The 22,316-nt window shown below is 59.2% G+C and overlaps 1 protein-coding gene across 3 annotated transcripts in view; it reads right to left on the bottom strand.

Annotated features, from left to right (window-relative positions):
• EFCC1 (EF-hand and coiled-coil domain containing 1) overlaps positions 1-18,682 on the bottom strand; it is a 28,723-nt gene extending 10,041 nt beyond the window's left edge. For all 3 annotated transcript variants that reach the window (XM_069560434.1, XM_069560435.1, XM_069560436.1), the window contains exons 1-2: positions 17,942-18,682; positions 16,546-16,829 (exon numbers count right to left, since the gene is read on the bottom strand). In XM_069560434.1, coding sequence (XP_069416535.1) covers positions 16,546-16,829; positions 17,942-18,622 — 965 coding nt within the window. In that variant the 5' untranslated portion in view covers positions 18,623-18,682. The remainder of the gene's footprint in view (positions 1-16,545; positions 16,830-17,941) is intronic.
• Positions 18,683-22,316: the final 3,634 nt, after the last annotated feature.

Here is a 22,316-nt window from a genome sequence, read left to right as displayed (position 1 = left end):
AGCTGGCGGGGACAGCCCTTATGAACAGTTTCCTAGCAGAGGCTGGCCCACGGTCCCCACATCCCCACAGACACCGGGGTCTTTGAAGCTGGTTCCAAGGGCGGCTTCCTGCGTCAACACCGCAACTAACCTCTCAGCATCCCTGCGAGGTGCCAGGCACTGCTCCGGGGCTGTCAACACGTCCTCCCAACACCCTGCCTGGATGGAGGCAGGGACCGTCCTGACCCCCGATTCCCAGAGTGGCCGGCCCAAGTCACACGGCTCAGACGTATAGGAGTTGGCTTTATGCTCCAGCCCTGCCAGGCACAGGGGGCGCTTGTGCAGCGAGCTCGGAGCAGCCCAGCCCAGCTGCCGCCCTGGTTAGGGGACTGCAGGTCACACGCAGCGAAGTCAGGAAGGGGAAGCAGCAGGGACAGGGCTGGGAGAGAGCGCGCCACAGACGAGGACATGCTCTGCAGTTTTCCAAGAGGCGAGACGCGGCTGCGGAGAAACTGGGGTTTTCCTCTTGTCCGGCAGCTGGCCCTCCCGGCCTGCATGGCTGGCCCCTCTCCGCGGGGTCCATCTGCAGCCACAGGCCCCTTTGCGTGTCGCGTGGGCGAGCCGAGCCATCACCACCTTGGAACAGAGACAGCGAGCCTCCCAGCTCGTTCTCTGCCTGCTCCACGCACGTCCTGTCAGCCACCCCGCTCCCTGGCTGGACACCTCCAGCCCTGGGCTTCCGGGAGGCGCCCATCCTCCCCAGCGCCCTTTCCCTAACTCGTCCTCCGCGTCCTGACCCTAAACCCGAGGGCCTCGTCTCTCTTCCTCGTGGGCACTCACTCTGCAAGGGCTCAGCCAGCACCCTGGCTTCCAAACCTGCCTGCAGCCCTGGCCCCTCAGATCCTGTTTCCTCATGAACCGCCCCCCGTGGCTGCTGCCTGGTCACTTCCTCCTGGAAGCCCTGTGCAATCCCCAAGGCCTCCTTGTCTTCCTGCGTCTGCTCCTCCCATTCCCCGCCCCCCCCCCCCGGGAAGGCCACTATCTTGGCCCCCCAAGCAGTGGCCATTGGCTTTGGCCACCTGGAGGTCATACGGAGAGGCCAGCCCAGGGAAGGGGGTAGTCACAGCAAGGCTGTGGACCGGAGCCTGCCAGGCTCCTCTGTCCATGGGATTCTCCAGCAAGAATACTGGAGTGGGGTGCCGTTTCCTCCTCCAGGGGATCTTCCCGACCCAGGGATCGAACTTCGTCCCCTGCATCGGCAGGCGCGTTCTTTACCGCTGAGCCACCGGGGAAACCCATGCGTGCAAGCCCGGCGGACACGGAACTGCCGGCTTTTCCCACCTCGACGGGTTAAGAGGACGCGTCTGTCTGTAGGATTCCTCGATGGACTGGCTGCAGACCCTCCCTGCAGTAGCTTGTGGAAAGCTCTGCTGGAATATTCTGGGCCTAGAAACTTGACGGGTTTTGGCCCCGGGACTGGACCTTGGGGCCCGTGGTTTAACGAGGGCTTCCCATAAGAACGAGACGCGTGGGGCTTGTCCGGGGAGCAGACCTGGGGGGCAGGCGGAGGTCACCTGCGGCCCCCTGACTTGCACCTCCGGCTTCCTGGAAGGCACCAGCCCCAAGGTCACAGAGAGGGGACCTGTGACCTGCGAAGGGTGTCTGGCTCTACCCCTACACCCAGGCTGCCAGCACTTGCTGTCCTGGCTGTTTCTGGAAGACAGCTCCGACCCCATGCCTCTCTCCCTACAAAATGGTTCAGCGGCTCCTACGGCCGAGAGAAGGGATGCCAGTATCCTTAACACAGCATCCACTGGGGGGCCTCCGAGGTCCAGCCTGGTCTCCGGCTCACTGCTGGTGGTGATCTCAGGGCACGGACGGCCAGACTCATGACCCTCTGGTCGGTTGCCCTCTGGATCCTTGATAAGCACTGCCGACACCTTACTGGGTACCGGACCCTGCTCTGTTCTCCCCCTTAGACGTGCACATTTAGCTTGAAATTGACGTCCGGTGAATGTACCGTATTACGCTGGTTTCAGCGGCATAGCAAAGTGTGTGTGTGTGTAAATATATATATAAACGAAAGGGGGCATGCAAAACCTGGAAGGGAATACGTGTGCACACACACACGCGCGTTCTCAGCTGCTTTCCCGTCACGGGGCATCGCAGGCTGAGTGCAGCTCCTCGGGCTTCACAGTCAGTCCTCACTGACCTGTTTCCCAGATCGCATGAGTGTGCTCTGTGTGTTTGAGTGGAAAAACTTATCTACTCTTCTGGAGAAGGCAATGGCACCCCACTCCAGGGTTCTTGCCTGGAGAGTCCCAGGGAGCCTGGTGGGCTGCTGTCTATGGGGTCGCACAGAGTTGGACACGACTGAAGCGGCTTAGCAGCAGCAGCAGCAGCTACTCTTCCGAGAAGCCCTAAGAAAGACTTAGGCTCATTCCTGCCATTTCACAGATGAGCAAGCTGCGGCACAGAGCAGGAGGAGCTTGCGGAGACCCCCGCGGCTCCCTCGGCCCGTCGGGTGCAGCCCACCAGGCTGGTCCCCAGGGCCCCCTCTCTCGTCTCGCCTCCCCGCCTGGACACCCTGAGCTCCTGTGGTCTTCAGCGGCTGTTGGTGTTTCCTGGAGGGCCCAGCACAGGACGGGGCAGCCAGTCGGTGTTTGTCGGATGTGTGAATGAATGAATGCGGGCCTGGGTGAGTGAGACCGTTGGCGGCAGGTCAGGTGCTGAGAGGAAGAACGGGGCAGGTGGGCACAGGCCCCGCGTCCAACAGGATTCCAGCTCCTCCCGCCCCTCTGCTCTTGGATTGTTCCAGAAAGACCGTGAGAAGGGCCTCAGCATTCAGACACCGGGGCCGTCCCAGGCCTGTGGATGCAGCTGACCCCCTGCCCAGCCCACGGAGGATTGGACCCTCCAGGCGAGAGAGTGAGCAGGACCTCCCCTAACCACAGGCATTTGGGGTCCCTGGCTGAACTGTTGACTAAAACAGATTTCCTTTCACGGGAAACATTATCACCAAGAGCGAAAAGCCAGCATCTCTTGCAAAGATAGGAAGTAACTGGGAAAACACAGAGAATAACAGCAGAGACCCCCGCGTAGGTCGGTCTTGTTTTCCTCCCGCCTCTGACCCAGGCCGTTGCTTCTCTGTTGAAAAGAGAGGTTGGCGCTGCTAAGGACAGCTGGAGACGCACCAGATCCGGCCTGGGACCCGAGCCAACAGGGCTGAAAAGGCTGGTGGAGGCCCTCCCTGGCCGGCGACCCCGCCACCGCCCACGCAGGCCGCTATCCCCCGGGAGACACGGAGGGGCTGGGGGCGCTTCTGCAGAGGCCGGTCGCCCCATAGGAGTCACCAAACGCCTGCTGCGCAGGACCTTGTAGGGGGCAGCAGGCCCTCGCTGCCTGCTGCCCCCTCGTGCCCTCACGCCCAGCTGGCCCTAGTTCTCGTCCTGCCGGAGTGTCCCCTCCAGCTGCATGCATCTGCCCACCGCCCGGAGCCCCCCCGGACATCTTCCTCCTGCTGGAGGCGGCGGTCGCCTCTGGCCCCCGGCCCGGCCTCCGACTCGGCCTGACGAGGGCCAGATGCTCCTGAGTTCTCCCTCCGGTCCTGGCAGCTCCCGGCTCCAGGCCTCCAGTGCACGGACCCTCCCTGGGTTCTGCGGTGTGAAGAGAGGGCTTCTGCGGAGCTTTGCCTCCTGCCCCAGGACCCTGGCGTGACCGTGGGACCCTCCACGACTGCCCCTGCCCCCAGCCCCCATCTCAATCGCCTGTTCATCCGCCGGTAAACGCCGATGGCCCTGAAATGAAATACGGCGCTTCTGATCACAGGGGGTCCTGCCTCTGCCCAGTGTTCGGGGGGACCTTAGGCAGGACTCAGGTGAGCAGGAGGGGGGTGTGTGTGTGTTGGTGTTAACCTGAATTATTTACTCTGCTGCTGCTGGTAAGTCGCTTCAGTCGTGTCCGACTCTGCGATCCCATAGACAGCAGCCCACCAGGCTCCGCGGTCCCTGGGATTCCCCAGGCAAGAACACCGGAGTGGGTTGCCATTTCCTTCTCCAATTATTTAGTCTGAGTGTACTACAAACAACTAATGAGCACATCGAAGCATCTTCGTCCTGTGTTTCTGACAACTTCCCTTCAAATGCAAAGAGCCGTGTCCAACTCTTGAGAGCCCATGGACTGTAGCCCGCCAGGCTCCTCTGTCCATGCGATTCTTCAGGCAAGAAAACTGGAGTGCGTTGCCATTTCCTCCTCCAGGGGATCCTCCTGACCCAGTTATTGAACTGGGTCTCCTGCATTGCAGGCAGATTCTTTACCACCCGAGCCACCAGGGGCTATCTCTTTAAATCCGTTAAGTAAAAAGAGTGAGATGATTTCAGGGAAAATAGCAACTAAAGACGAATAATACAGGTTTGACACAGAGATGGCAAAAATTGACACAGATCCTTGGACAGTGTCTGGACTTTGGCAAACGCCTGGAGAGCAGTGCATCGTGAGATCTGGGCACTGGTGGAGCCAGACCCTGGCCATGTCCCGCAGCCACTAATTCTGTCCCCTCACAGCAGAGGACCCCACCTTTGACAAATTGCCACTCTCTTATAAAAGGAGGTTATGTTTATATGTCTTATAAAAAATGGTTATGTTGGAAGATCCCAAAGTGAGCTGAATAAGGGATAGACCTTGTCTTTACATATACTTTGAAAAAACTTTGGGTGACGCTTTTGAACTGTGGTGTTGGAGAACACTCTTGAGAGTCCCTTGGACTTGCAAGGAGATCCAACCAGTCCATCCTAAAGGAAATCAGTCCTGGGTGTTCATTGGAAGGACTGATGCTGAAGCTGAAACTCCAGTATTTTGGCCACCTGATGGGAAGAGCTGACTCATTGGAAAGACCCTGATGCTGGGAGGGATTGGGGGCAGGAGGAGAAGGGGACGACAGAGGGTGAGATAGCTGGAATCACCAACTTGATGGACATGAGTTTGAGTCAACTCTGGGAGTTGGTGATGGACAGGGAGGCCTGGTAGTAGCAGTCCATGGGGTCGCAAAGAGTCGGACACGACTGAGCGACTGAACTGAACTGCTGCTTTGTGATTTAAAGGAGAGAGAAATGAATTTTACAGTACACATTTCAATATGTAAATATTCAAGGTATAAAAAACTTTTAGATGATTAAACCTATTTAATAGTAGCTTAGTTTGAATTTCAGAGAGGTAAGGTAATACTCAATCGGATATTCATGACACTCTTTCCCTATATTTGACATCGATATAAGGGCTAGGAAACGGTATTCAGATAGAAGGATGGATGGACAGGTGGACACAGAGACAGATAGATACGCAGACTCCCTGGGACACGGAGTGACGGATGCCAGCGGACACAGGAGCTCCGCACCAGCTGGTTAAGCTTCACAAGTGTTGTTATCATCTGCGATGTGTTTATAAAATGATGAGCAACCCTTGGAAAATTCCAAACAAACCATAACATAACCTTTCCTCAATTGACACAGCATTGCATTCTAAGACTCTGTGTATTAAAACTGTACAAAAGTTGTGTTTATATGTAAAGCAGAGTTAGATGGTAGTCTCAGATAATTACAGTGAAAAGCATGTTTTTCGTGGGATGAACACCCAGCTGGGCATTTGGAAGTTATTTGGGGTACAAGGTAACCCTGGTGGGTGGTACAGGACCTCCCCAAAGGCCTGTGTCCCTGGGAACCACCCACCCCCATCAAGTGCCTGGACCTGGTCATTGAGACAAGCAGGCTCTCCGAGTGAATGTCCAGGATGTCTCTGGTGGGGATACTGTTCCCATGGAGACACCTTGTCCTCTAGGAACGACCCCCCAAGACCCCACACCCTAACCCCTGGGATGCTGTTACGTTATGTGGGACAGCTGACCTTAAGCCTGGGTATTATCTCCACCTCATCACAGTTTAAAAACAGAGAACTGTCTTGGCTGGTGCAGAAGAGGAAGTCAGGGAGACGTGAAGTATGAGAAGGACTTGGGTCATTGCTGGCTGGAGGATGAACAGGCCCACGGGAGGCGGTATGTGGAGAGCGACCCCTGCCAACAGCCAGCAAAGGACGGGGATTATAGTCGTAAAACCATAAGGACCTGAATTCAGCTCCCCTTGGGTGAGCTCGGAAACAGATTCTTCTCTTGAGTCCCAGGTCAGCGGCACCTTAATTTCGGCCTTGTGGGAGCCCAGGCAGAGAGACTAGGCAAGCCTGCCTGGAATTCTGGCCTGCAGAACGTGAGATCATAAACGGATGTTGTTTTGAGAGCCTAAATTCGTGGTAATCTGTTATGGTTGCATAGAAACCAAATACAACAAACCAAACAGGCACACCCATCTGTCTCGCTGGCACAATCTCAGTTATTCCGTCAGACGCCACGCAGCCAAGTGCCTCCAGACAGGAGACCTGATTGGTCTAAGCTGACCATGGTGATTCCTTCTTTTCATCAAAGGTTTGTTTAGGAACAGGCATATGATGCGATCCTGGCCGGTGAGAAGTAAGAAGGTGTCTTCCAGGAGAATCTCTGGGAACAGAGGAGTTGAAGGAGGAAGTTATTTTTCTGTCTCTGGATGTGGCAGTGATGCCTGGGGAAACGGCAGCCATCTTGTGAGCATGAGGGGCCTCTGCTGATGGACCAAGATGACCAGCTGAGGCAGGCAGAGCCGGAAGCTGGAGAACTGGGTACCTGCACACACCACTGAGCTGCTCTCCCTTGGGCTTCTCAGGCGGGAGCTTGTGTTCCTGTGGTTTAAGCCGTCCTGAGCAGAGTTATCTGCTACTTGCAGGCTAAAGCGCGGTCAGTGATAAACAGCGCGCTGCCTGGGGGTTACACGAGGGGTTGTGTAGGCGAATCAGCGTGCGGCCTCGTGCCACAGGGCACCAAAACGGGGCTCTGCTCCCCTCCTGCCTCAGTCCCTGCACGCACCAGGGCTCAACCAGAGAAGGCGGGCCTGTAGGGGATGCCCACCTATGTTCACACCTGTGCCTGCAGAACTGTCTCAGGAGCTTTACCACCCAGAAGCGGGCCCTGTGGCTGGGGGGCCAGCCCAGCAGGTCTGAAATCCGGAGGAGGGGCTCATAGGCGTCTGGAGCCCTGGATGCAGTGGGACCCCGTTGTTTCAGGGAAGCCCTCAGCCTCACTTACAGGCATTCGGCTTCACCCAGATTATCCAGGATCATCTGTCTCTCTTACTCCAGTGCAACTGGTTGTGAACTTGAATTCCATCTCAAAACAGCCACAGCAACCGTGGGTTAGCATCTGAATGACTTGGGCTGTACCCAAATGGCTCAGCAAGGTGGTCCAGTCGGAGACCATGGAACATCCCCGGATTCAGCTTTTTTCTGAGCTGGATGGAAAACATCACTCGGGTTTGCTTCCCTCCCTCTGTTCGTCCCTCTGACACCCAGCGGCCCCTAAGCTTCAGGAAGCTCCTGGGCAGAGTGGACACTCGAGGCCTGGCTAGGAGCGGGGGCGCCAGGCGGCCGGAGGTCCCAGAGGCTCTCAGGCCGGCTGCCTTTCCTGAGCGAAGGCTCAGAGGAAACAACAGTAGGAAGGCGGGCTCAGCGGGGGACCGTGGAGGAAGGGCTAAAAACGAAGCCCGCGGAGCGGAGGGTGCAGGCAGCAGAGAGGGCTGGGGCCTGGTGCCCTTCTCAACTGGCCCTTGTTTCTGCTCCCGGCTGAATGCGGGGTGCAAAGGGGTGTCCAAGCACCCCCTCTCCAGTGCCGGCTGTTAATTCTGCTCTGTAAAGTGTCCAACAGAAGCAGTGTGGCAGCCACCGTGTGTGCTGGAAACGGTGCACGCAGTGAAGCGGTCCCCCCAGCGGGAGCCGGCCTCGCTCGGGGCCACCCGGAACCGGCGAAGTCACGCCAGAAATAAATGGAAGATGGGAAGGCCAGGGGCGATCAGAGATGATGGAGCAGAGGCCAGGGCCTCTGAAGACGTCATGGGATGTAGCTAAGACGGCTGGGTGGATGTGAATTTGTCAGGAGTCCCCCAGTGTGGGCAGGGCGCCTGAAGCAGGCAGGGAGAGGTTTGGGGTGTGAGGAACAGAGAGGCTGGCGCAGCTGGAGGTGTGCACGTGGGCAGACTGGAGGACGCTGGGGCCGGAGTGGGGGCCCCACCACCGTGACCACCATCACGGCCAAAGGCAACTGACTGGTCTGGCAGTCAGGCCACCCGGGTCCTGGGAGGCTGCCCCTGGCCTGGGGAACCAAAGACATGGTCTGCTAGTCACCCATCTGCACGCCTGAGGCCACCCGCCCGGCCTGCAAGTGGGAAAGCAGGGTTCTGAACAGGGGGTCACAGAGCATCCCCAACCCCAGAGGCACAGAGCTGAGGCTGTTCCCGAGCCCACCCTGACGGAAGCAGGAGAGCCCGGGACTCCTGGGCGCCAGAGGACTGAGTCCCGCCTGGGCTGTGCCCTGACCGCCTGGGTGGCCTTGGCGGGATCGCCATCCCTTTCCGAAGGACACATTTACGGCACAGATTGCCGTTCAGTCGCTAAACCCCGCGGACTGCAGCCTGCCAGGCCTCCCTGTGTATCACCAGCTCCCGGAGCTTGCTCAAACTCATGGCCATTGAGTCGGTGATGCCATCCGACCATCTCATCCTCTGTCACCCCCTTCTCCTCCTGCCTCAGTCTTTCCCAGCATCAGTCTTTTCCAGTGAGTCAGTTCTTCACATCGGGTGGCCAAAGTATTAGAATTTCAGCTTCAGCATCAGTCCTTCCAATGAGCACTCAGGACTGATCTCCTTTAGAATGGGCTGGTTGGATCTCCTTGCAGTCCAAGGGACTCTCAAGAGTCTTCTCCAACACCACAGTTCAAAAGCATCAATTCTTCGGCGCTCAGCTTTCTTTATGGTTCAGCTCTCACATCTGTACATGACCACTGCACACACTGGCTTTAATCAAGACCCTTCTCCCGGCAGGAGGCCACCACCTAGACCCTAGGCTGTCAGTGGAAGTGTGGGCCCAGGCTGTGCCCTGAGGGAATCCGGCCGGGGACACGCATTTGCCTGGGGGTAGGCGTCTCTGGGGGATGCTGTCCATCAGACAGCTCAGCAGGCTGTTGCCGGCTCCTCCCTCCTCGCTGTCTCTGCTCGCCCGGCTCCTGCCCGTGGGCCCTGCCCTGGCTACCACTCTCACTTGGCCATGCATGAGGGGTTTGGGGGCAGGCCGTGCTTTTCCGGGTAGAAGAGGACCGATGTCCACCTGCCTTCTGCCTTTAATAGTATGGTGAAGGCCACGTGTCTGAGGGACATCTCTGAAGATGCGTCACACGACCACTGGGAAACCACAGCTTTGACCGGACGGCCCTCTGTTGGCAAAGTAACGTCTCAGCTTTTTCATATGCTGTCCGGGTTGCTCATGGCTTTCCTTCCAAGGAGCAAGCGTCTTTTGATTTCATGGCTGCAGTCACCATCTGCAGTGATTTTGGAGCCCAAAAATATAAAGTCTGTCACTGTTTCCATTGTTTCCCCATCTACTTCCCATGAAGTGCTGGGACCGGATGCCATGATCTTCGTTTTCTGAATGTTGAGCTTTAAGCCAGCTTTTCACTCTCCACTTTCACTTTCATTAAGAGGCTTTTTAGCTCCTCTTCACTTTCTGCCATAAGGGTGGTGTCATCTGTGTATCTGAGCTTATTGATGTTTCTCCCGGCAATCTTGATTCCAGCTTGTGCTTCATCCAGCCCAGCGTTTCTCATGATGTGCTCTGCATATGAGTTAAATAAGCAGGGTGACAACCGCCTACTTGGGGCCTCCCTGGTGGCTCAGACTGTAAAGAATCTGCCTGCAATGCAGAGACCTGGCTTCGATCCCTGGGTCAGGAAGATCCCCTGGAGGAGGAAATGGCACCCCACTCCAGGATTCTTGCCTGGAGAATCCCATGGACAGAGGAGCCTGGTGGGCTACAGTCCCTGGGGTCGCCATGAGTTGGACTAGAATGAGCAATTGACACTTTCACACTTTCACTTAACCGCCCACTGAAGCCTTCTTGTGCTCAAGCAGGAGCCCCTGGAGTCAGGAGGAGCCAGTTGCCTGACCCCCGCCTCCTCAGCCTGTGCCCAGTGGGAACCTTTGCTGAGCTTGGCTCCTGGGGTCTGTGACTGTGAACGTGACCATGTGCAAGTCCCGAGGCACGGTGTGCACTCCCCTGAGCCCCGAGGCCCCGGCTCAGCATCCCGCCCGTGTTGCGCTGACACCCACGGGTCATCGTAGCGCTCTGCTGGCACCGGGGTGACGCCTGCTCCCTGACCCAGCGTGACGGGAGGACACCAAGACTCGCTCTGGGGGACCCCTTGCCGGCTCCTCCACCCAGAGGAAGGTTCCCCTCGTCCAGGCTTCCGCTGCCTCCCGCTCTCCTGTCTGTTTTGCCCTGCAGAGGAAGTGGCTGGGGCGGAGAGGCTCCACCCAGCTCCAGTTGGGCCCTCGGGGTGTGGGCTGGGGGCCGTCCCTTCTAGGGCGCTGCACCCAGAAACAGTGCTCTCACCGGGCTCGCCTCCTCTCCCCGTCTGCCCATCTCTCTCCACAGCCTGAAGGGGCACGTGAAGCTCAGAGCAGCTCCTGTTTGTCTTGCTCGTTCTCTGGGGCAAAGGCCTCATGCCTCAGCCCGGCGCTCAGGGCCTTTCACCATCCCCAGCTGCGCTCCCAGCACCCTCTGCCACTTCCCACCTCACACCCGCCAGCCACAGTCCATCTCCCTGCTCCCTCGAGGCGCCGGGCCTTTGTTTGCGCTCACAGTGACCCGAATCTGCCACCCTGAGAAAACTCCTATTCACCCTTCAGCACCCAGCTCGAGTGACGGCTTTCCCTCGAGAGATGCCCCAGCCGGCATCACGCATGCTTCCTCTGTGCTTGCCCACACTCTGCAACTCTGGCAGGCCCCTGACACTCAGCGGGCACTGCCCACTGCCTGTGGAGGTCCTCACGCACAGCGGGCTCCCGGGGCCAGACTCTCTCCAGGGCCGGCCTCCGGTTCCTACCAACAGCAACGACTGCCATCACCATTACTGTTTGTGGGGATGCTGTGAGAAGGGAGAGATATGACAGTCATCTCCAGCTTTATCAAGGATCTTCTCAGTGCTAAGCAGCATTCTAGGTGCTTCCTATGTATTGGCACTTTATCTTCAAATTCCCTGTGAAGTGGGTGTCAGAATAGTTACTGTTCTTGCCCCGTTTTACCGATGAGGATACGGAGGCTCGCAGCCGCAAGAATGATGCACACAGGTCAGCGCCCCAGAGCTGCACCCCCAGTCTGCACCGCCCTGCCCCCACCTCACTGATCACCCTGCACCCTGGGTGCGGGGTGATCACAGAGAAGAAAGGGAGGCTCACAGAGGGCAGGGACCAGCTCAAGGGCCCGTGTAAGCATCTGGGAAAGCTGGGATTCAAGTCTAGGCCTGGCTGGGCCTCCCAAGCCTGCCGCCTGCCCCGAACCCCCTCTGCGGCTTGGCCGGGGTGGTCCGGTGCGGCAGGCGCCCGGCCAGCACTGGCCCTTTGTGAGCTGGGGTATTGTCCCCGGGAAAGGCCTTAGTTCCCACGAGCGGCCACCCACACGCTGGTTTCTCAGGATACTGGGAGCTGCATCCCGCCTCTGCCCCAGATGGCCCCTCGCCCCCCACCCTCCTGTCCCCCTGACGTTGCCCCCCTAACCCTCTGGTGGGGCGGGAGAAAGGCAGTGGCCCACAAAGCCCTCATCTCTGTGGAGGGCGGCCCAGTGGGCGGGCCCCCGCCTCCCTCGTCTCCACCGCCCCCACTCCAGTCTTTCATCCTTCCTGGCAAACACAACAAAGCCGCAGAGGAGGCCGGGTGGCTCTTTCCTCAGCTCCAGCTGAGCTGGCTTTTTGGTCTCTTTCTGAAGGCGGAGCCCACCCCCGCCTCCCCCTGCCCAGCAGCGCTGGCCCCAGGCTGCCCGGCCAGGTGTCTTAAAGGGCCAGCTTCTCATCAACAGCGCAGGGCAGGGGCAGTGGGCAGAGAGATGGCTGAGACTCGAGGCTTCAAGAGAATCTGCAGTCACCGAGTGGAGGGCGGCTCTGCTGGAGGCAGGGTCAGGCCCCGGGACTGCTCGACGCCCGCCCGGGGCTGGATGCCCGTGCCCTTGCTGCCGAGACGTTCCCGAGGCTGCTTCCGTCCACACGCCCATTGGTCCCGACACTTGCTCATTCACTGTCTTCCTCGGGGCCCTGGGCTGGGTGCTGGCCTAAGAACCTCAAGCCGTCCTGCCTCCTCGCAGGGTTCGTGGGCTGGGCCCGGAGACCGGTTATAATCCATCCTTATTGGGCTGACTGGCCCATCCTCCCAGCAACTTTTGAGGCACAGGACAGGGAGGTCGGGGAGGGTGCAGAGTGCCCCCAAACATCGCGAACCGTTCAGCGGCCGGCAAGAGCTGACTTTGGGGTGTGCATTATTCAACATTTCTAGGACAAGCACTCCTGTGATTCTCCCGGGAGGAGCTCAGACCCAGAGTTCGGCAGGGCTCCCCCCGGGTATGTGTGTGTTCGGTAGGTCAGTCACCATAGTCTGGCCAGTCAGGGCATCACATGATCCTGGCTCCTGGTGGGTTCAGGGACGAACATGCTTCCAAGTTGGTCCATTGAGGCTCAGCCTGGCGCTTCAGCAGGCTGACTCAGACCAGAGATGGTCTCCCTACTGGACTTGGAGCTTTGTAGATGTCAGTGCCTCAAAGGCTGCCGGGGAGAGACGTTGCCTGGGAGCGAAGCCCAGAGCTTCTGTATCCTGGTGACATTGTTTAAGTACCTGGATCCAGCCATGCCTGAAGCTGGTCTCACCTCAACTTTAGTAAAAGCCAGCTCCTTTTTTAAGTGAGTCAGACTTTCTGGCACTCATTAAGAGACCTGGCTGATGGAAAGAGACAGTGAGGAGAGAAAGCTGGAGAGTGTTTGGGTGTAGCTTGGGAGGAGTGACAAGGAAACACTGTGTTCGGATGGAGGGCTAAACGACATCGTATAAATCGTGGTGTTAAATATTCCGTGTGAAACTGCATTACCGCATCGTAATCTGTGACTTCCCCTCGGGATCATCAGTTGTGCCCACTCTGCTCACAAGTGTGCCGGGAGGAGGGACTGTCTTGCGGGATTTGGAGGAGCCAAGTCTGCTGTCTGGGCCGAGTGAGCCTGAGGAGGCCAGCTGTGCGCAGCAGGAGCCCTGGGGTTGATGGGCCCAGCAGCCGTCCTCTGCAGGCGGGCCGGCTGGGTGAGCTCCAGGAGGCTGTGGCCGCGTTGATGTGCGGGATGCTTGTATGAGATCCAGGCCCCTCCTGGTTCTGCAGGCTGTGGTCGCTCTCATGGGCCCCTCTGCACAAAGCACGTGAGTGTCCCCGCGTCAAGTTCATGGCCTGCTTTGCCCAGGCCCAGGGACCCTCAGAGGGCAGTGGGCATGCCTGTGTCCATTCTGTGTGCCCAGCGTATCCACACAGGGCTTTGTCCGTGGAGGGTGGTTAGGAAATGTGGGACAAATACCTGAGGGTCTCCAGTGGCTTAAATATCTCCTGTCTGTTCTCCTGGGTTCCTAGTCAAGACGGTGGATGGAGGTGCTATGAGAAGCGCCCTTTCTATCTTCAAACACACAGAAGTGCTGGAGAAAGCCTTACCATTTAGGAGAATGCAGAGCCAAGGTCACAGATTAGAAGGTAAGATGCCCGGCTTATGTGGGGAGTGGGAGGTGGAGCTGAAATGCCCCCAGGGGGTCAGGACTGGGGGTCTGAGGCCCAGGTGGCACAGGGACAGGGGTCCCTGGGTGCTGCATGAAGACAAGCAGGCCCCTGCAGGAGGAGGGGGCCCATCCAGGGGCTGCCTCATCCACAGACAGAGGCGAGAAAACCCCCCCGACTGCTTCGGGATGCTGCCTGAGGTGCGGGGCCCAGTTTCTCACCAGCAGTGCAGTGAGAAACCTTGAGCTAAGAAACGCATCTAGAAAGCAGCCCAGAATCAGGCCCTGGTGGGGGCAGAGAGGGAACCCTCCCCCCACTGCGATCAGGGGACCCTCCAGGGTCCTGACGTCTGTCAAAGCTGGGCTCAGGGTGGCCATCCCCATCATGACGGGGAGAACTGGACGGGCTGGGGTCACAGCCACGCCAGAGAGATGAGAGCGGGCAGCTTCCCCGAGAGACGGGGCAGGGCCTGGGAAGGGAGGTGAAGGCCCGACTTCGAGAAAGAACTCAGAGCAGTTCCTCCTGAGCAGCGAGGAAGAGCGGCTGAGATCGCACCTGAGGAGGGGCTCCGCAGGGGGAGGAGGCTGGTGTGGAGTCGGGAAGCTCAGCCGAGTCCTGGGCCCCTCGAGCTTGGTTTTGTGACCAGTGTTCTTGGCTGTTCTGTTCCCTTCTCTTTCCTTTCTTCAAAGACAGAGAGCGTTGGGGGCAAGTCAGCCTGCAAACCTGCAAGCTCTGACTAGAGCAAACGGACAGAGGAGGCCTGCTCCCGGGGTGGGGCCAGGCTTAGGGGCCAGGAAATAAGTGGCGGCCACCACCTAACCACCGCAGGAGGGCCACTGGCCCTGGGCTTCCTCATTCGCCGGGTATAGCCTTTGGAGCCTCTGCAGGATCTGCTCCTTTTCCCTTCCTAAGTTGGTGGTTTGGTTGCTAAGTCGTGTCCAACTCTTGCGACCCGATGGACTGTAGCCCACCAGGCTCCTCTGTCCATGGGATTCTAAAGGCAAGAACAGGAACTGGGTTGCCACTTCCTTCTCCAGAGGATCTTCCTGACCCAAGGATTGAACCAGGAGCCCCAGTTTGGTTTGGGATATCAGCATCACCTGACTCTTGCAGGTAGAGGCAGCCACATGCTGCAGTTCTGGCCAAGTTGGAGGAGGTGCAAGTTCCAGAGGGAGAAGCGGGAGGTGGGGGGTGAATATCAAGGCAAAGCTCACTAGCAGAAAATCCTTCTGGCCCTCAATGTCACTGGTCCATCTTACGCCTGGATAGCAGACATGAGGTCTGGAGCTGCAGCAGCCACCTTGTAACCATGACCCAACAACAAAGAAGGTGAAGTGGAAATAAAAAAAGAACACAGGCTGTGCGGCAGACAGACCTCCTTCTCCACTTTCTGGCTGTGAGGCCCTGGGTATGTCACTTCGCTTCTCAGAACCTCACTTCCCACAGTTTATAAGATGGGCAGACCTCTCCCTTGCAGTCTTGAGCTGATTAGATCATGCATTGCCTCTGCACCCACGTTCTGTCCTCTGAAGAGCTTTAAGAATGTGTGGAGTTACTTTTACAACCAGGCTGTAAAGGACAGTTCTTTTAGGTCAAAAGAAAGAAGAGACCGTCTATTTCTCTTCTTGGAGAAAGATCCAAGGCTGGATATGGGCCTTAAGCCAACGAGCCCTGCTCCCCAGCTGATCAGCTCTGCAAACAGGAAGTGGCCGTCCAAACATTTGGAGCTGCAGGAGGCTAGCCCAGAGCGGGCGACTTCCTTCCAGCACTATGCTTTTTCATGTCCCCATTGGGAGCACCTCAGAACTCAAGGACACTGTCCGCCCAGTGAGGAGCTAGGTTCAAAGCCATCCCTTCTGGCTGCCCCGCCCGCCAGGCCGGGCCAGACCAGCTTCCTTTCGGGCTGGAGGCGGATAGCAGCCCCAGCAAGCCTCCACGGCTTCATGCTGTTCCGAGGGAAAGGCTGACGTCCTCGCCGTGACCTGGGTTGGCCCGGTCCGGGCCTGCCTCTCCCGCTCCATGCCTCCAGCCCAGGTCCCTCCTGTCTGTGCCCTTTACCTACCCTGTTTCATTTTCTGGAGCGCTCTCCCCTCCTCCTGCCCCTGGCCCATCTCGCATCTCGCCAGGTAACCCCACCCCCAGCGCCCTCCTCCTCTATCAGGGCAAAGATTCCAGAAGGTCCCTTCACAGTGGCCCCCTGCAGCCTCACACAGCTGCTGCACAGAGCCGGTGCTCAGTACACGTGGGAGGCACGCGGGGCGCCTTGGAATTTGAAACGGTGGGAGCTCTGCTCACTGAGCACCAAATGAGCCAGGCAGGGCCTCACGGTGTCTTCACAGCCACGCGGGCAGGCAGGAACCGCAGTCTCCATTCCACCCGAGAGGAAACGGGGGCTCGGAGGGGGCCAGTGACTTTCCCAAGGTGTCACGTCGGCAGAGGTCCTGCCAGGATGTGAACCTTGGTCCCAAGCCCAGCGTCCTGCCCTGGCGGAGCTAGCACAGGGCTCCGGCCCGTCTGTCTCCTCACCTGGAGAAGGGGGACAGCATGGTACCTGCCTCCCAGGGCTGGCGGCTGGGGGGACTCGCTGAGTTAAGTCGCCTGAGTGCTCAGAGGCCGGCCCATCTTAGGTGCTCAGGAACTCTTAGCTGTTGCCATCATAGTATCGCACTGATCAGTCAAAACAAATATGAATAAACATACCCCATTACCCGCCCATCATGAATATGCAAACGGCGGGACTTGATGGGTGAACAGGCCCCTGGCCGGATGGATGGATGAGTGGATCCGTGAGCAACAGCGAACCATGAGGACGAGTGGGGAGGAGGAAAGCCCCGGAAAACGGGAGGGGATCCCCGACCCCAGACCCCCGCTCACCTGTAGCGCCGCAGCTCTCCCTCCAGCCGCCGCAGCCCGCGCTGCAGGCCGGGCACCTGGCGCGCCAGCGCCTCAAGCTCGCGGACGCGCCCCAGGCTGCGGAGCACCGCCTCCCGGGCCTCCTCCGCGCGCCGCCGCACCTCGGCCTGGCCCCGGCGCAGCCGCCCCGCGTGGGCCTCGGCCGCCGCCAGCGCGCCCCGCGCCTGCCGCAGCTCCCGCGCCGCCGCCTCGGGCTCGCCGCGCGCCGCCTCCTGGGCGCCCTCCTGGCTCTTCCAGAGGCCGACCTGCAGGGACAGGGCGGCAGGGCAGGCGGTGAGCGCCTCGCGCGATCCCGACCCGGCCCAGAGCGCGCGAGCAAACCCACCGGGGCCATGAGCTCGGTTAGCCCTCGCCCTAAAATAGGCCTGGCACACAGTAGGTGTTCAGTAAAGACTTAACGAAAGGAGAAGGAAATGGCAACCCACTCCAATATTCTTGCCTGGAGAATCCTGAGGACCGTGGAGCCTGGAGGGCTGCTGCCTATGGGGTCGCACAGAGTCGGACACGACTGAAGTGACTTAGCAGCAGCAGCAAAGACTTAACGAATGATCCTGGACGATCTTACTCCACAGAACAAGAGTAACCCCCGCCCCAGGCTTTGCTTCTGGGATGCCCGTGGGTGCGGCCCTTGCCTTGGCTACTAAAATCTGCGCTTCTGGGTCTCTCCCTACCCCTCGGGGCTGTGCCCATGCCGCTTGGGGAGCAGGCAGCTCCCTCAGAGGCTGTTCTGGGCCTCGTCTGATCCCGCACCTCTTCTCATCCCCTTTGGCACAACGCTGGTGCTCAAGTGCTTGCTGACTGAATCCCAGAAGCCTGCCCTGGGTCCGTGCCTCTCTCGGCGCCTGGCCCCCACAGCGCTGGGTGGCCTTTGCCTGCCCGATCGCCAGTGTGACACTATTTAGGCCCGGGGACGCGAGGCCAGGCCCTGAGGCAGGCCCTGCAATGTTTGTTGAGTGACTGCATACAGCTGCCGGTAGACCCCGTTAGGCAGGGAGCTCCTTAAGGGCCGGACAGAGTCTTCCTCACACCTTATCTCCTAGGCCTCCAGGAAGCCTCTAGAGGCCTATGTGAGACCGTCCGGGTTTCCTGGAAGGGTCCGGGCCTGGATCAGAGGGCAAAAGGAGACGGGTGCGGGTGGGGATGGTTTTCTCAGTGGGACTGGGGTTTGGGGGTGGAATGGGCGTTGTGAGTAGGGGAGAGGCCCCGAGGGGGTGGAGTGGCTGGGCGGCAAGTAGGCTCAAGCCAGGCGGGCTCCCCCTGCTCGTCCCCTCCTGCCCAGGAGGGGCTCTCAGCCCGCCGCGGTGGCCGGGGTCGGCCCTTCCCCGCCCACCCCCTTCCGCCCCTGCCGCAGGCGCACCTGCAGCGCCAGGCAGCGCGCGTCACTGCTCTGAAGCGCGGCCCGCAGGTCCTCCACCAGCTCGCGCAGGCTGCCGTTTTCCTCCTCCAGCCGCGCCAGGCGCTCGCCGTCGGGGCCGCTGTCGGGGCCGGGCGGGCGGGCAGCTCGGCGGCGGCGGCGGCGCGGGCGGCGCAGGCGGATCTGCGTCTCGATGTGCTCGCTCAGAAAGCCGCGGGGCAGACGGGGCCCGGCGCGGGTGCCGAAGTAGCCGCAGAGGCGCGCGTGGAACTGGCGGAAGGTGAGCTCGGGCGGCTCCGCGCGCAGCGCCAGGCGCGCCTCCTCCTCGGCATCCTCGTCCCATTCGGCGGCCTCCCCAGCGGCCGCGTCCCCCGAGATCACGTCCCCAGAGTTCGTGTCTCCGGCGGCCGTATCCCCGGAGGCCTCCCCGGGGGCGGCAGCGCCCTCGAAGCGCAGCCCCAGCACCGCGCAGAGCGCGCGGAAGTCGGCGCGGGGCAAGCGGCCGGCCCCTCGGCAGTCCAGGTGGTGGAAGACCTCCTGCAGATACTGGTCCAGGCCGGTGGCCAGCACCACGATCTCGTTCTCCACGCCGCGGTCCAGCCCGTAGTGGTGCGCCAGGGCGCTCAGGAGCCACTGCGTGCGCCGCGCCGGCCGCCGGTACGGGTCACTCGCCGCGCCTTCCATGCCGGCTTCCGCGCCCGGGCCGCTGGGCTCCAGCGCGGCCGAGCGCCCCTCCTCCGGTCCCTCCGCCCACCACTTCCAGGGGCGGCCCCCGGCTTTCTCGAAAGGAGGGGCTTAGCGGCGGCTGGAGCGGAGCCGGCGGCGTCTAGCGCGGAGCCGGCGGCGTCTAGCGGCGGCGCTGTGTTTACCCGGGTGGGCTTGGCGGGGGCTGGGGAAGGGGACCCAGCGGCCCCGAGGTCCCCGTGAGGCTGCCACCGCCTGGCCTCTCTCCAGATCTCGGCGAACCCTCATCGCTCCCAGGGCGTTCCTGGCGCCTCCTCTTCCCTTCCCACCCCGGGGTCTGTCCTCTTTCCATATCCCCGTAAGAGCGGGGAAGCACCTTCAAGTCACCTACTGGGTCCCCAAACCGACTTCCAGCTCCGCCAGGGCGGGGGCACGGCCCTCGCATTGTAATGAGCCGAGGAAACCAACCTGGAGAAAGAGGGGATGCCTAAGGGCGGTCCCGGTGGGTGGAAACCATCTGAACCAGAACCTTGCTCTCTAAGCTCTGGGTGTGTTGGGGCCGGAGGCAGGGTAGGAAAGCTGAGGTCTTCTTTCTTCCCAGCACTTTGTGCCAAATAATGGTGAGCTGGCCCTGTAACCAGAACCGTTGACTAGGGAGCTGGGGGGTTAGCCAATCAGGTAGCTGTCCGCCAGACATTTTCTCTGATGCACTAGTACACCTTTCTGGAGGATAAAAGTCAGCCTCCCAGGTAAAGTAAGGCTGTTTTTCCATTTTTCTTTTCTTTCTTTCTTTCTTTTTTTTTTTTGCCCAGGAGAGGTTAGGCATGTCCTACTCTGGTGCCTGCAGTGGGAAGTGTCTTCCAGCCTCGAGGGAGCAAGAAGCAGCTTTCTTCAGCTGCCCGAGGCTAAGATGGGCAGCATCTGGCCTCACGTACAGCTCTAGGAATTCAGAGGTCAAATCCTGGAGTTTGAAAAAGAACTAGTGTTCTGTCTCCTCTGGTGCAGCACCCAGAGTGAGCACTTCGTCAGCTGGGCAAGTTTCTATTCATTCTTGATGACTTTGCTTACCGTGTGTCTCTGCCAGGAAGAGTTAGGTGCTCCTTCTCAACCTGAAATGTTTTGTATGTGCATTAAAAAAAGTTATTAAAGTAGTAGCAGTTCCCCGGCGGCTCAGTGGTAAAGAATCCACCTGCCAATGCAGGCAGCCTGGGTTCGATCCCTGGGTCAGGAAGATCCCCTGGAGGAGGAGAAGGCAACCCACTCCAGTATTCTTGTCTGGAGAATCCCACGGACAGAGGAGCCCGGCGGGCTACAGTCCATGGGGTCACAGAGAGATGGACACAACTTAGCGACTAAACGGCAGCAACGGTTTGGCGAAACGTTTTACGTCAGCTCCACACCTTGGCCTCTACCTTAAAAAACTCACGCGCAGGGTGTTCACTGCAGGGTCATTTACGATAGTGGGAAGCTGGAGATAGCGCTCTACCCAGGGTGAACAGCCAAACAAGGGTGAGTGAAAAGCGGGTTGTAGCGCGTTGAGTCCAATGCAACCCCGACGTCGCAGCGAGCCGGCGCAGAGCGGCACTGAGTGCTCCCAGTGCGGACGTGTGTGTGAGTGCGCAGAGGGCTGCGGAGGGGTCCGCAGGCAGATCCAGTGGCTGTCCCCAGGGGTTGGAGGCGCTTGGCTTTCGCTGGGATCTTCCTTTTTCACAGGGCACTGTATTTGCTTCTGATCTTTTTTTTAGGGGAAAGACTTTCGTTGCCATTTACAGCCCACAGAGTTCACCCATTTAAGGCATATAAATAGATGGCTCCTGGCATATTTATAGAGAACAGGACCGTCCTCACAGCTTCGCTTCGCCTTTGCACGTATGTGGCTGCGCCTCCGCGCCCCCTGGGCCCTCCCGCCCTCGCCTCCGGCACTGCCGCCCTCACTGACCTACTGGGGGTTCTTCTGACTCACCGCGGGGCCTTTGCTTTGCATCCACCTCCCTCAGGTGCTTGGAGCCTGCCTCCTCACCCCCAAGTCTCTTGCGTCCAAGTCACCTCCTCTGCCAGGCCTTCGGTGACGTTGCAAGCCCTCTGCACCCCTAACAGACTCTCCCGCCTGGAGCGTCAGTGTGTCTGCCTGTATGACAGACGCTGTCAGCCACAAGGGTAGGGACGTGTGCCTGTCTGACCACCGGGCTTGGTGTTGGGGACACTGAGCGATGACCTCCAGCTCCCATCTCAGCTGCCTCCAAGCAACCATTGCCATTTATTTGCAGGCCTGCCTCGAGGGCTGAGGTTCACAAGGCCAGAGACCCGGTATAGCCCCGGTGCCCAACACAGGGCTTGGCATTAAGTAGGCACTAGTTACATAGTTTTGTTTGAACACATTTTTGTAGACGTGAACACACGGCTTCAGAAGGAAATCACTGGCATGTCTGGAATTGGAGCATCCTTTCGCCCCGGGATAATGGAGTCCGCGAGATTCCAAATGTCGGTGATTGGTTGGACCCCCTTACTGGACCGTAGAAACTTCTGGGTTGGGAGTCCCACCGGCTGAGGGGTTGCTGTGCACCTTTAGAACATTGGCTCTGAACTTCTGAGCTGCGTCCTGCAGACGAAGCTGGCTCAGTCTCATGTTAATGCTGAGAGCTGATGACCCAGAGGAGACTACTGCTGTCCCTGCAGCTGGCGACTGCTTTTGGGGAGGGAATCCTTTCAGCAGTCAGTATTGAAAGCCTTTACATATCTTGCCGTGGAGCGGGCGCCTGGCCTCTGCCCCCCGCAGCTCCGCGGGGGCAGGGGAGTATGGGGTGATAAAGGGGGGCTGTCAGGCCTGTCTGTCTGTGGGGCTGTGTTACCAGGCGCCTCTGAAATCATTCCAGTTGGACTCACTAGGTTTTTGTTTCAGATTCCAAGTGAGCAAACTCAGAAGTCTCCTGCGCTTTTGTCTGGGCTGGGGGATGGGCGCGTGTCTGTGTGCCGGAGAGGCCCTTGGAGAGAAGCGATGTTTCTGAAGTCGGCTCAGTATTGTTTGAGCCATTCCAAATAGTATGTTGTTCACAGGGTCTTCAAACAGCCCAGAAAAACGCTAAGGAGCAGAAACATCCCCGGTGGCACCAACAAGAGAAGAAGAGCGCTCTTCTGACGCGCTGTTTTCAGATGTTCCCGTGCGTTTGGGCATGAAAGAACTCTGGGAGTGACAGGACATTCTGTGTCCTCACTGGCACGGAAGTTATTAATACACGCCTGGTGCACGTCAATCGAAGCACTTACAAGGGTGAATTTTACAGGACGTTCCGGCTGCACCTCCTTAAACTCGACATAAACGAGCTGGGATGCTGCTGTTGGGATCTTTCTTTGCCCGTCAGCCGTCTTCCTAAGCGGCTCTGACAGTATTACCATTCCTGGGCAGCATTCTTCTCGAAGGCTGGTCCATGCGCCTGCTTAGGGCTGGCCCAGGAGGTGGGCATCATGGTGGTTTCTCTCCATCCCAGTAACACTGCCAACACTTGGCTCTGTCTCCGGGGCGACTTACTGCCCCGCTGAGGGGCGTGGACACTTCCCAAGCCCTTGATGTCATCAAGCTGTTGGTCAGAAGGTGTGTGTCAGCCCGCCCAGTCCCCTGGAGCATCTGGGATTGTCTGAGAGCTGTCGTTTTTGGTGTTGAAGCTTTTACATTTTTAAGAGTCTTGGTTGGGGGATT

Source organism: Ovis canadensis, chromosome 19, assembly GCF_042477335.2.
Source record: "Ovis canadensis isolate MfBH-ARS-UI-01 breed Bighorn chromosome 19, ARS-UI_OviCan_v2, whole genome shotgun sequence".
NCBI lineage: Eukaryota > Metazoa > Chordata > Mammalia > Artiodactyla > Bovidae > Ovis > Ovis canadensis.
Note: the sequence above shows the minus strand (reverse complement) of the source record. Positions and strands in the feature narration are given on the sequence as shown.